This window comes from Populus trichocarpa, chromosome 6 (assembly GCF_000002775.5).
Source record: "Populus trichocarpa isolate Nisqually-1 chromosome 6, P.trichocarpa_v4.1, whole genome shotgun sequence".
Taxonomy (NCBI): Eukaryota; Viridiplantae; Streptophyta; class Magnoliopsida; order Malpighiales; family Salicaceae; genus Populus; species Populus trichocarpa.
This window is the reverse complement of record NC_037290.2, coordinates 16,323,728-16,338,857: the sequence shown is the minus strand read 5'-3', so window position 1 is coordinate 16,338,857 and position 15,130 is coordinate 16,323,728. Positions and strand designations below refer to the sequence as shown.

At 33.1% G+C, this 15,130-nt stretch overlaps 1 protein-coding gene across 1 annotated transcript; it reads right to left on the bottom strand.

Moving 5' to 3' along the window:
• Nucleotides 1–4,767: 4,767 nt before the first annotated feature.
• On the bottom strand, nucleotides 4,768–9,285 carry LOC18100481 (pentatricopeptide repeat-containing protein At2g18940, chloroplastic). Its single transcript, XM_024604039.2, has 2 exons — nucleotides 6,474–9,285; nucleotides 4,768–5,169 (listed from the first exon to the last, which is right to left on the bottom strand). Exon 1 carries the CDS (start codon nucleotides 9,101–9,103, stop codon nucleotides 6,587–6,589), a length of 2,517 nt encoding a protein of 838 aa, XP_024459807.2. The 5' UTR covers nucleotides 9,104–9,285; the 3' UTR covers nucleotides 4,768–5,169; nucleotides 6,474–6,586.
• Nucleotides 9,286–15,130: the final 5,845 nt, after the last annotated feature.

Here is a 15,130-nt window from a genome sequence, read left to right as displayed (position 1 = left end):
GATTTCCATGCTTTTTTTTTCCTTGCCATATATGTATAAAATGTTATGAATATTAACTTTCTAATGCCATTGAAATCACTTTATTTTGACCTCCATAGCTCAAGTTTTGCATAAAACATCGATTAGAGATCAAATCTGTCAATATTCGACACGAGTTGGAATATAGTTTGAATTTTATCTCAAATTTACTCATTTTTTAATCTTATTTCCAAAGTGCCTTCAAAACATTATCCCAAGACTATCTATCAAAACATTACTTCTACGTAACCAACCCCTTTCCTAGACTCTAGCAGACTAGCTATTAAGTTCTTAAGACTATTAACCGTATGTGATGACTCCTTGTCTTTTTATATGATATGTAATCATTATCTCATCTCATCTCATGGAGGGACCCCTATTCCACATCGTAACATGCAAAAATAGAATTGAATCGCAACCAACAACAGGATGACGACTTCGATAGGAACCATTATTTTTTTCAATTAAGTTTTGTATGCATTTTATGAGCATCATCTTTGGTTTATACTTTTGGGTTTATATGATTGTTTGTCTAATTTTTATTCTTTTTCTTATTTTGAATAATTGACTTGTGTGTTGCATCTGTTGTCTAATTATGTAGTGTGAGTGTGTGGAGGGTATGACTCCATATCTAATCTCAGGAATCAAGCATAACATAAAAGTTTACCTGCAGGTACGCATTGAATATATATAACAACTGGTATCAACATAGCAGAGTTTAACTTAAATTCTGCATCTATTTATTGAAATTCAGTAGTGTTTGGCAAAGGTTTTTGTTGTTTTTTTTTCTTAATAATACATTAGAAGTTTACAAGGAATTATTAGTTAGATATCCTGAGACCATTCAAGCATAACATAAAAGTTTACCTGCAGGTATGTGATGACTTCTTGTCTTTTTATATGATATGTAATCATTATCTCATCTCATCTCATGGAGGGACCCTATTCCACATCGTAACGTGCGAAAATAGAATTGAATCCCAACCAACAACAGGATGACGACTTCGATAGGAACCATTATTTTTTCAATTAAGTTTTGTATGCATTTTATAAGCATCATCTTTGGTTTATGCTTTTGGGTTTATATGATTGTTTGTCTAATTTTTATTCTTTTTCTTATTTTGAATAATTGACTTGTGTGTTGCATCTGTTGTCTAATTATGTAGTGTGAGTGTGTGGAGGGTATGACTCCATATCTAATCTCAGGAATCAAGCATAACATAAAAGTTTACATGCAGGTACGCATTGAATATGTGTGTGTGTGTGTGTGTGTGTGTATCAACTGGTATCAACATAGCAGAGTTTAACTTAAATTCTGCATCTATTTATTGAAATTCACTAGTATTTGGCAGAGGTTTTTGTTGTTTTTTTTTTCTTAATAATACATTAGAAGTTTACAAGGAATTATTAGTTAGATATCCTGAGACTATTCAAGCATAACATAAAAGTTTACCTGCAAGTACGCATTGAATATATATATATATATATATATATATATATATATATATATATATATATATATATATATATATATATAGGGATAGAGATTGCAAACTTGAATAATAAATATTGCAATTAACCAAGAATATAATTAAAGTGGTTAAAGTAAAGAGTATAGGGATAGAGATTGCAAACTTGAATTCAATTCCACATATGATTTGGTTCCAAACTGGTTGGTAATATCTATGAATTTGATTTATAAAAAAGAATTGAAATAAAACATACTTTTTACAACCCTTTTCATGAATGTAAAATATATTATGTAAAAAAAATAAAAGAATATATAATGGATAATTTCATTAATTGGTGCTCTTAAAAATATAAAGTTTGATCATTCATTTTTGTTTTTTTTCTTACATTTTATCAAGATTGTCAAAATCACGAGTTGACTCATAAGATCATATGATTTATGAGTTAACTTGTATTTAGCGTGTAAAATCGGGTCAAAAACTCGAACACCAATACAATTAGACCTGACTCTGGTAAATTCTTGCAAACTTGTGATTTTGCATTGATCTTATGAGTTTCGATGGAGTATAAATACTACTTTAGGCCCCGTTTGTTTGCTGGAAAGTAGTTTCCTTTTGGAAAGTGAATTCCGGAAAAGTATTTTCCGATGTTTGGTAGTGTAATGGAAAATAAGTTGGAAAACATTTTCCAGTATTTGGTTATGTCATGGAAAATGAGCTGAAAAATAACTTATTAATGTTTTATTTTTCTCAAGTTTATTAAAATAATGAGGAACAAATCTTACAAATCAAAAAGTTGAATGAGAATGAAATTGAAAAAAAATATAATTTCATAAATTATCCCAAATAAAATAAATAATAATCAAAATAATAGAGATCAAATCTAAAAAATTAAAAAAAAAGAAAGATGAAGAAATTAAAATAATAATAATTAACATTTCATAAATTATTTCAAATAAAATAAGTAACAATCAAAAGAATGAGGACCAAATTTGATAGATAAAAAATTTCAATAAAAAAAATGATAAGGAAAAAGCAAATAGCAATTATAAAAATAAGGACCAAAATTAATATAAAAATTAAATTTTAAGAGATGAAATTGAAAAATAAATATTCAAAACAAATTATATATAGCAATCAAAAGTTTGAGGATCAAATTTGATATAATCAGCAAATAATGACATTTCTAAATTTTTCACAACTTCCGGAAAGTGTTTTCCGTCCAAATTTTCCAGGAAAACACTTTCCTGAAAACCAAGTCAAATTTTTCTTTGACTGGAAAGTGTTTTCCGTTGACCAACTTTTCTAATGGCAAACAAACACAGGAAAGTTTGGAAAGTGGTTTCCCGGAAACCACTTTCCGGAAAACAAACACAGCCAAAAGAAAAAACACTTTTCTGGAAACCAAACCAAATTTTTCTTTGACTGGAAAGTGTTTTCCATTGACCGGAAAGTGTTTCCGTTGACTGGCTTTCCTAATGGCAAACAAACACAGGAAAGTTTGGAAAGTGGTTTTCCGGAAACTACTTTCCGGGAAACAAGCATGACCTTAATTAAATCCTTTCTCCCAAATTAAACCACGAAAACCCTAGCCCACTCCTCTCTCTATCTCTCAAACAATGTGACACGTCTCTCTCTCTCTCTCCTTTTTTTTTTTTGGTTGTATCTAAGGATAAAAAAGCTCGGTAAAAAACACGTCTAAGGGTTGTTGCTGGTAATTTGGTATTTAATTCTTTTTTTGGTTTATATGGTTTTCTTAAAAAAAATATTTTAATTTGGTGTTTCTTTGTATTATTTGCTGCAGGGTAGTTTTCACTCTTCAAGACCAATAAATTAGGTGTGTATGCTGGTTTTTTGTTTGGTTTTGATTTAGCATGGATCTGATTGTACTATATCCTTATTGAGATCATATATTAAATTTTGTACAGTATGGGTGTGTTTTGCTTCTTACAGTAATATTCATTCTGATTTTCTGGTCGTTAAGCGATGCTTCTTAGTGTGTTGGATGATTAAGTTTTCTTTCATACTAATAATTATTAGGCTCTTCGTTGTATCTGTCAAAGTACCACTTCTTTGCATTGCTGGCTTCCTGTAAAGCCTTGAAAGTTAGCCTATTAGCTCATCTCCTTAATGGCTTTGGTCCTTGGATCTCCATTCATTACTCTGCGGTTTTCTTTTTTTTCTCCTAATCTTCCATCAGAGATGTTAAATGCGCGGCACATTGTTCCCTGTGAATTCTAGGTGCTTCGCTTGTGAACTGGAATTGCTAATGCCTGATTACCTCCTTCTTTCAACGAGAATTAAAGAAATTGGAACTTGTTTATATTCTCAATTGTCGTCGAGCAAGTAGTGGTGTCTTCTGTGCTAAACGGCGTAGATTGCAGGCAGGGAATGCTCTGTTGCTGGTAGGTTTAGCTAGTGATCATCACATTATGAACTTAACTTAGTTTTCTAAATCCGTCTGAAGTTCTGAATGGAAGAGATAAGTGTTCTTTCTTTGTAGTATTAGAAAGGAAATAATGAGAGTTATGGCCATTTGCGAAATGTGATATCATAAAATGCTTTTCAGATTGATTGAAGGATTGATACCTGTGTAAACAAGACCTCCATTTCTTGTCTGTTGTAGTTATCAATCTCTAGCACTTAGCACTTTGTCACGTGTTAGACAATATTAGTGATGGTATTGTTAGTAACCCCCTAATGTTCAATCTTGGTAATAATCTTGATGATTATCTTAAGAATAACGAGAAAAGTTTATATATCAGTAGATTGTTTGTTTGTTTGTTTTAAACTTAGACTTGTTAAGTGTGTGTTAGTGAAATTTTATGGATATAATTGTATTGTAAAGGATTTTTAAGTTAAATTATTTATAAATTTTTATATTATTTATTTCACTTTTACCATAATTCATAATTGTATTATACTGTCATTTCCTCCTCTGTTGAAATTGTTTAAATAATTAATTAAAAAATTAAAGAGAGGTCACTTTTGTCATTTTAAATAATTTTGGGGGTTCGAAAAACAATTTAAGGAATGAGAAGCTGAATCCTCGTTAAATTTATCCAAGTCTTAACCAACCAAATGCAGACAATGTTTCCGTTAAAACTAAACAAATCTCTTAGATAGTCTTTAACCAATCATACACGGTTTCTTCAATAATGTCGTTCAATTCAATACATGCATACCACTGCCGTTTTGCCGGTTAGAACAAGATATGGGGAGAGTGATTCTTTCCATTATCGCCAATGGGGGGGGGGGGAGCTTGAACATAACTCGCAAGTAAGAACAACTCACACACAATTTTTTTATTTTTCGTCTCCATGACATAGTATTTTACTCGTTAATACATAACAAGAAGGTGGTGGGATAATTTGTTACTTAAGTTGGGTGTATGTAAGTAAAACAGCCTTGAAAACAATTGTACTACATATACACTAAGCAAGAATACAGCAGGTATTCCCCAATTATACTTACAATACTCAATTTTCCAAGCAATCCGCCACCCAACTTCCTCCAGACAGTTGATACTCCAGTTAAAGCTCTTCTAATTAAATTTGATGATTTGAATCCTCGACCTTTTTTTTCCAGCTGAAAAACAATCCCGAGCAGTTTCACTATTGAAATCATCAACTCTCTTTGAACTGGCTTGTTTCCAAACACTGATCAGTGAGCACCAATAGCCCTGTTCACCAAACAAATCCCAACGTGTTATTGTCAGATCCTCTGACATACAAAAACATCAAAGAGATCTCAAAGAATCCCCGTTTGAATAAGACTCAATGAGAACCTACTTTCTTCTTTTTTTTTCCCTGAATTGAAGAACATCAGAAATTTAACAAAGAGTTGGTGCTTGCAACCAAATTAGCACACAAGATACAATTAAACAAGTGTTCAGTTACATTGTTAAGGCCCTCAACCTAACTTGGCAGATTAGAGTTGCACCAAAAGTAGAGGACTCAAGTTTGAAACACCCACTCGGGATGGTCTTCCGTCAGGTTGACAAAAATTATGCACAGTTATATTAAAACCTCAAGATTCCAGAAGGAAGATTATGCAAATATGTTTGTAACTCAAGCATAAACATGAAGTCCTTGTCAATTGATCGTGTTGGAAGTACATGCTTAGTTATTTATTAATCAATGAACTGATATGATGGTGAAAATAAGTTAAACGCCATATGCTTAAGAAGGATGTGACTGGAAATAAAAGATTAAATAGTAGTCAAGTATATCATCGAGAAAATAATTCTTGTAATCAACCATAAAAATTAAATGGAAAATGAACCAAAGACTAGACATGTTACAAAGCTAAGACAGCCACGGGTGAGAACATAGATATCACTATTCTCCACCATGAAAATCATCACCCTGTTCGGATCAGGTTTAGGGAGATGGATGGAAACAATCCCTGACCAGATTTTAGGCTTGAGAAAGACAACATGAGAATCTCAGAACCTGATTATGTATGTTTGCGTATCGAATGCTATAAATCTCGTGATTGTTTCTTTATTTGTATATCATGTGTTATTACTTTACAGTGCGAGAAGCATACTAATTGTATGGGCTAACTTATTTAAAAAAAAAAAACAATAGGCAAGTATGAACTTCTTTCACATCATATTATGATCTAGACACTGATCTTACGATAAAATAATTTAACCAGCAGCTTTCAAGTTTCTTCATAGGAAATTCCCTATGAGAGAATGAGGATTCATATTCTCGACAAGGATAGGAATGCAAGGACACAAGAATCATCATCAGGTATGCGGTGGAAACAAGGCAATTCCTATTGCCTCCATAATACATATAGAAAATAATCAAATCAAGGATATGTTTTGGACTGAAATTCCTATCACAGACCTGATTTTGTGAGGTAGATACAATAAATAAAGCATGCACCTGAAGCATATTTCTATCTAGTTTTTTTTTATTTTTGGAAAAAAGAAAAAGCTTCTTCTGAACAAATATATTTACACAGGGAACTTACTTGAAGAATCATGGACAAGCTGAACAGTTGCTCACAGTTTTTTTCAGGATTACTCACTCAATAGTTCCCATGATGGACCAAACAAGAAGATCCAATTGGAATGCTTAAGTGAGTCATGACTGCATATTCTCCCGAACACGAGAAGATAGCCTTCGCATAGACTGATAATCAAAAGAATCATCAATATCCGTAATAGTTGATACAAAATCCATGGCTTCTTTGAATTTTTTTGCTTTACAATAACCATCCACGACAATTTTGTAGGTTAGCTCATTTGGCCTGCAATCGTGCTTAGTCATGTAGCTAAGCACTTCATCTATTTCTGCAAACATTCCCTTTGCTGCATAGCCACCAACAAAAGTATTGTATGTAACTATACATGGTCGAATTCCTCTAGATATCATCTCGGATAGAGTTCTTAGGGCTTCATGCATGAGTCCTTGTCTACAAAAGCCTTTAATGACAGTGTTATAAGAAATAAGGTCAGATTTGTCACCAGAGTTTTGTAGCTCCCTCAGAATCTCTTCTGCTTTCCAGCACTCTCCTCCTCTGGCATACAGGTCCATTAAGCTATTGTAAGTAACAAGATCTGGCTGCAGTCCACACTCTTGAATCAAATGCATTATTTCATGGGCTCGGTCATGCATGTTTTTCCTGGAAAACATAGAAAGCATTGAGTTGAAGACAACTAAATCTGGTTTGTATCCATGCTTTTGCAATGCTTGAAAAGCCCTTTCCATACCCGCTAGTGCTCTACACTTGAAGTTTGCAAGAATAAGGGTTCTCAAAAGCATCCAACTGGGAAAGATATGACCATCATAAATATCCTTTTCAATCCTATTTATTCCTTTCACATACCCTCCCTTTGCATAAGAATTGAGAATTAATGAGTATGAGGTTTCACTGGGTTTGAAGCCCTTATTCTTCATGTCTTTGATGACTGATTCCGCTGTTCTCCAGTCCCCTCGTCGAGCCAAAGCATTCAGAAGAGCATTGTAGGTGGCAACAGAGGGAGTAAATCCTGCTTCAAGCATGTCGTCGTAAATTTTTTCTGCGTCAATATCTGAACCACAACGGCCAGATGCAGTAATCAAAGTATTGAATGTATCTCTATCAGGCTCAAAACCACAACTTTTCATTTCCTGAAAAACCCTTTTTACGTATTTGTGCATACCCTTATTACCACACATGGAAAGCATTGTGTTCCATGTTATACGATTAGGAGCACATCCATCTACTTTCATATCACAAAGTATCTTCATCATTTCCTCTGATTGTGACTTCTTCCCTAGCATCCCAAGAATAGCATTGTAAGTGCACACATTAGGAGCACAGCCGGACTCCTTCATCTGGTCATACAAACTTAGAGCTTTGTCCACTTGTGCTGCTCTGCCATAAGCATTTATCATGGTGGTATATGTAACAGCATTTGGTTTAATCCCATTTTCAGTCATTGTGTCTATTAAAGCTGCTCCTTCCTCGTAGAATCCTGCTCTCACATAAGCCGCCACAAGCTCATTATATGTCACAGCATCAGGTGGACAATTATTATCTTCCATTTCTTTCATGATGCTCAAAGCCTCTGAATAAATCCCCGCCTTCCCAAATACTTGCAGTAGAGCATTATAAGTAACAGTCCCTGGAGCATATCCCTGAGACTTCAATCCAACAAAGAACTCTTTTGCTTCATCCAACAAGCCCTCCCTCCCACAAGCAGATATAACAGTACTGCAAGTAAACTCATCAAAACCAAGTCCTTTACTTCTCATCTCATCTAAGAGACCTAAAATCTTATTCCAAGACCGACCCATCTTCCCATAAACATCAAGCATGACATTGTAAGTGACCAAAGTTGGCGACAAGCCTGACTCGTTCATTTTCTCAAAAATAGCAACAGCCCTCTCATACTTGCCACATCGCGAATATGAGTGCAGAATGGTTGTGTATGCTCGAACATCAAGCGAGTAATCATCAAGGGGAATCACATCAAAAAGTTTTGATGCAATAGAATGTTGTGACTCCCTACCAAGAATCCTAGCCATTAATTCAACAGCCTGATTATCTAAATTCACATTTCCAGTGCCTAGATTCAATACCAGCCATTCAAACAACAAAATGGCTCTTTCACAATCGCCAGAAAGGTCTAATGCTTTTAAGACACCAATCAAATCAACTTGAAACAACTCAAACTTGCAAGACTCAAAGAAATCATTCAAACCACCCAAAGGTTGTTCCTTTATTGAATTAAGCAGCAACTTACCCCTTTTCGACAAAAATTCAAGTGACTCATTTTCAGATAAACCCTCTTCTTTCTCAACTTCAAACTCAAGAACTGAAACTGAAGTCGAAATGGGCTTTCTACTTGTGTTCTTATAAAGCTGTTTGTGACTAGAAGAATCATTAGAAATTTGAAGAGAAGGGAATTGGGTTTTGTTTAATTTGTGATTGGGTGGGGAAGAGAGGTGGAGGAGGTGTTGGAGGAGAGAGTCAAAATGAAAAGTGGATTGAGGAGAAGGAGGAGGTGGCAGTGTAGCAGAGCTGAATTTTAATGGTGGGTTATTGGGTAATGGTGGTGGTCTGTTTATTGGGATAGGATACACTGGTTTGTTTGCAAACAGACTGCTTTCCATGGCATAGAGGGTTAAGCAGAGAGGAGGGTTTCTTGGGGGATTCTAAAGTTATTAGAAATGATTGATTTTGAGCACAAGATAAGATAGCAAACAAGGTGGGTTTTTTTCCGGTAATGGATCATGTAAGGGTAAGGTGAGGATGGTTGGTGTTTGTTTGGGCTATCAAAAGACAAGATTCTTGGACTCAGATGCTCGGTCTCTAAGATTAGATTCGATTCTTACAAGCTAAACTCACTCTCTCTTGTGTACTAGGGTGTTGATGTTTGAAAAAACCGATCAAATAATTAAACCGAAAAAATTAAAAAAAATTAACAAAACATACTGAACCGATAGAAAAACTGAATAAACCAATAGAAGAATAAAAAAACCATTCGTTCCGGTTCGGTTTTGGTTTCAAAAAACTTAAGTCGATTGAATTGGACCAAACCAGACCAGTTCAATTGAATCTAAATGACTTAAAAAACAAGGTATAAAAAGAAACATCCCTAACCCTAAAACATTTTATCCCTTTGCAGCTGCCTCCATCTCCTTTCTACTCTTCTCTCTCATTTTCTCTAAGTTAACCTAACATTAAATCTTCCTTTTGAGTTTTGACATGAGAGCTCCCCACCTCCTCCTACCATCACTCTCTAGTTTTTCATATGACAGCACTGTTCATAACCTTCACTTTACTCCTATCATCAACCACCAACAACAACCCACACATCAAGAACCAGTTTCAGTTTTTCAGGCTCGACCTAGATCCTTTTATCTTAATGAAGTCTTTTTTTATTGAGTGGAAAGTAATAGAAATTTTGAGATTGAAGCCACTCTTCAATTGAGTGGCAAGCAACCTAAAGAGGACAGCAAGACCTAAATACAAAAATAAAAAATAAAAAAAATGCAGCAAATTAAAACGAAAAGGTCTCATTTGTGTTTGTCAGGGATTACACCTTTTTTGGTGGTTGTAATGGCTCCACATGCATTTGCAAATCTAAGCATCTCTTTTATTTTTGGTTCATCGTGAAATGAAGGAATTAAAGGGCTTTGGTATAATGACAGCAGTAAAAACAAGCCTATTTAATTGGTTTCTGGTTATTCCAGTTTTTAATGCTAAAAAATTGACTCACACAACATAAAATTAGTTTGGTTTGAACCAGTTCGGTCCGGGACATATTGATAAGAAATACTATTTTTCGGTTCGGTTTAATTTTTGAGTTAAAATCGGATCGAACGGGACTGCGAACACCCCTATTGCATACACACCCTCATCTATTCAAAGAGACTGTCGTTTAATGGAACCATGCTTTTAAAATTCCCATTCAATTTGTAATATTATACAAAAAAAAACTCTAAACTATTATCCAAAAATTTAATCCCTAAAACATAGATTACTATTTATTCATTATAATAGTGAAATTATTATTTTGCTTCTTGATCATTTTATTTTTTACTTTTGCTTTAGAGGTAAGATGGTCTTTTCAATATAACACAGATGTCTTTTAAGGATTGTGCGAGTTTATTTTGATAATTGTATTTTTAATGCATAGTAAAATTACTAATGTAATCATTGAGTAAAATAATTCAATGACTTTTACACAGGGGTATTTTTGTATTTTCATATTTTATAGAACAATATAATTACTATATTACCCTTACCATTCGAATTTTTTAGCCTTGACTTCAGGGGCTTGGTTGTAATTTCTTCGGAGTTTGTTTGTTATTATTGTTTAGTCCTAATGGTATTTTCAGTTTTGTATAAATAAAAAAATGAAAAAACTATTTACGCGGGTGACGCAAGCATCAGCCGCCTTCTGGCGGCGCGTGCGGCTGACTTTAATGGTTGTAACTGTGATTTCACTACATCATTTGATTCGTCTCAACGTTCTCTTCCTCTTTAGGTGACGCATTTATGGTGGTTCATTATCTTATTTTTTTTCCTTTGCAACTTTAACTAATGACTTGGGACTTGAATTTTTTTTAACTTATCACTTTTTCTACATAAAAAAATGTTCGGTCAACGACGAAGCGCGGGCAGCCTATCTAGTTTATTCTATGGAAACCATTTTATTTTATTTTTGTAATATTGTAGTAAATTCAGGATCTTATGGGATTATTTTAGGATTTTACATTAACTCAGATTATTGATTAATTTCTAATAATCATATTTCCTTTTCATTTTTCATTATTTTTTTTTAAATTTTAATTGTGCAAACATCATTGTATAAGTACTTTTGTTTGTTTTAGTAGGTAGACTTTTTTATTTGGTGATTAAATAGAATTTGGACAATGACTATACAAAGACCGCTTTTATACCTACTTTTTCATTTGCATTTTTGAGTTGGAGTTATTAAGATAGCTGGAAAGCTTTAGGAAGGTCTCAATGGATGCTGTGTATTCTTTATTCTTTGAAGGTCTTTAAAAAAATGCTTATTCCCATCCTTCCTATCAAATTATACTAAAATCGAGTCGAATTCTTTTACACTGATTTAGAAGGAATCCATAACTTCCTATCATCAACTTAGACTCTAGCAAGAGATCTCAGGGGCAGGTCAACATACGGCAAGATTCCTACTTAGTGTGACCTCATTCTCGACCATAGCCAGACCTCTTTCTATTTAGGCTTGGGTTGTTCTATAGAAAGACATAGGTGATCGCAGAGTTAGTATTATGGGTTTCAAATGAAAGTCAAGGTTCTATTTCACTCTCGAACATTATCTGAATCATTGGCTTAGGCGCAGAAGATCATTTCATACCAATGCAACAATTTCTTCACAAGAGGCGTGAACATAAGTTATTTTATCAACTATAAAACTTGATGTAAAAGTATAATTTGATCTACAAGCTTGAATTTATTAGATTTTGGTAACGTTACAAATATTTGGAGATGAGTTCTTTAAAACTTTTATATGTTGATTAACAAAACACCTAAAAGATTGGGTGTTTTCTGTGTAACTCTTCTCATGCTCTCTTTTTTTTGTCCTTTAATTTTTTTTTTATTTAGTCCTTTAATATTGTGTTTATTTGAAATCGATCTTTGTAACTTGTTTGTCCTTACTTTCTATTAAATTGTTAAAAGTTAAAGAACCAAAATTGAATTAAATTAGAAGAAAACAAGCAACCCCCCCCCTCTCTCTCTCTCTCTCTCTCTCTCTCTCTCTCTCTCTCTCTCTCTCTCTCTCTCTCTCTCTCTCTCTCTCTCTCTCTCTCTCTCTCTCTCTCTCTCTCTCTCTCTCTCTCTCTCTCTCTCTCTCTCTCTTGTCCATTTAGTTTGGGATCAAACGTTTTGATCTTTTATATTATTCTCATTTTGATTCCTAGTTTAAAAGAGAAGAGAGAAAGTTGTTGAAAAACAACGAATGAGAGAGAAAGTTATCAGTTGACCTAAAATTCTAACCATGAAAAAGGTAATTCTTAGTGTCAACAGGTTTCTTTTAAAAAATGAGTTTTATTAAGGTATATTTTTGCCTTATCTTGCCTACAAAAGTAGATTGGATATTAATTTTTTTTTTTGAATCAGGTTGATTTTGCATTTTAGAACTTTTTTCCAAGTTTAATACAACAAATAGATTTTTTAAAGCATCTAAAGTGTTTATTACGTGATTTAGGTGAAATATTGGTTAAAAAATAGGGTTTTAAGTTTTAAAAGTTGTACCTCGGTTTTCCGATCACCATTATGAAGTTAATGATTGTTTTAGAACAATAGTAGAGGATAAAACAAAGGCTGATATGATTTGTATCTGTGTAAACTTCCAACTAAAATTTTTCAGAAATATAAAAATCTTAGCCTGGAGATAAAATGGGTAATTAAGATTTATAAAAAAAAATTAAATCTTTATATTAAAGGTGAAATTGAAATGAAATAAAAATGTTGTGACACTAAACAAAAAGGGGATGAAATAAATTAGAAATTGTAGGGACAAATTGAAATTATATGAGAATGAGGGGTTAATGTGTATGTAACCAAAATATCTAGTATAAATACCTTCTCTCTCTCTTTTAGGCTGACAACATAGAATAGAAAGAAAATGAGAGAAAAACTTCATTTTATCAAAAATTTATTAGGAAAAAAAAACCTTTAGAGAATAAAGGAATTGAAGGGAGATTATGAGAAATGTTAATCACCACACAAAAAAACCTAAATAAGAGAGAGAAATGATGGAAAGAAAGGGGAATTGAGGGACATTGTTTATGGTAGCATTAGGAATAAAGGGAGGGACTCAAAAAAAATTGACTGGTTGGGATTCAAAGCAGAAAATATTATCTGGCAAGGAGTTCTAAACCTAACCAAGCAAGCTCATATGAAAAGGAAAGCAATTAAGGTTGAATTCATTAATTTTGTATTAGGGTTTATAATAGAAAATTATGGAAAATACAAATTGATTGTAAATTTAGTCAATTAGATTAGATTAGGTTATGATGGGTGCTAAATTAGAAAATAAAGAAAATTATGGAATCTCTAAGGGCTTAATGGCTGGCTAATAGGGGATCAAATTACATATGATGAATTTGTGTTTATTCAAGCGTAATTGTGCTAGATTAATGTATGTGTGAGGAAATAGGACATATAATATGTCTTATATGAGATAAATTGAAGGGAATTCGTATCCTCTTTTGTTGTACATGTTTTGGAAAAATAAGAGTAAGGATGAAAATTGGGATTTATGAATGTAATATGATTTAAAACTTGTATAAATTGATTATGAATGTGTTAAGAAATGAGTGGATTCCTTGTGTCTTTTGGAACAAAATTAAAATACTTAGAACTTAACTAACCGTAGAGGAAAAAACTGGGCAATTTCATCACCTGGCTTTCAAAGCAATTTAGGGCTTGAAAATGATGAAATTATAAATAAGTTCCTCATGAAAGTTGGAGTTATGGATGTTAGCTTCTCAACAAAACTAACCTTACTTAATTTGAAACTTGAAAACTTCATATAAGGGTCAAAATCAGAGAGGAGGTCAGGTTAGAAGTCAACTGGGCAATGTAGTTCGATTGCATTAATGGGTAGTTTTGGATCTGTTAATGATAGAACTAATAGTGATGGCTGATCAGAGATAAGATGTATGAGACTTTTATGGAAGAATTGGTATATAAAAGTCAATTTTCATGGAAATGGGGATGTAGAGAGGATGCTCTTCTTTTATTTACAAAAACCTTCATGCCATTTGGAAGTCTAGAACTCCACAACGAGCATTTGAAAAGTGTCACCCCGATCATCCAAAACTGTCAAAGAACAAGATGAATAGTAGGTGAACGACACGTCATCTAAGTTAAACCCCTATAAATTAGGGTTTTTAATTTGGGATTTGATAGATTTTATTTTAGTCCTTATTCTTCCAATTGCTTTTATTTGTACCAGTAATTGTCTCTCAAACTCTTAATTTCATGCAATTTAACCCCTACCAAACTCAATCATTAGACCCAAAGTTTAGCGTCATTTTCATCTTGGTCCTTGATTTCCGATTTGTGCACTTGGACCTGCAATTGACCATCAAACTTTTAATTTTCTTTAATTTGACCTCTGATTTGGTCAATTTTAGCCCTTGAAGTCTCGCGTCATTTATGATGTGATCCTTGGTTTTGAATTCCTTCAATCAAACCCCTAATTAGCTATCAAATTATAATTTTTTTCACAATTAAGCCTTTTATTTGACCAATTAAACTTTTCAAAGTCCAATTTCAGTCCCCAAACTTCAATTTCTTCTAATTAACACCTAAATTGACTTCAAAAAACTTATTTTCCTTGGAATGAAGTCCTCGATAAAATTAATTAAGCCTTCTAAAATCCTCATTGAGTCCTTACTCATCCAAATTTATATTTCTTTACCCCAAATAAAAATATTTTCACCAAATGGGTCTTTTTTCAATCAGAATTAGGTAGTTAATTTTGTCAATTTTATACATTCTGGTCCTCCAACTTTTTCACTTGTCATTTTGGTCTGTCACCACCTTTTAGGGTTTTTTTTTTTATGTGTATCCTCTTGTATTTTTGGATTTTATTTTTCTATTTTTTTTCTTTTCTTGATTTTTTTGTGCGATGAAAA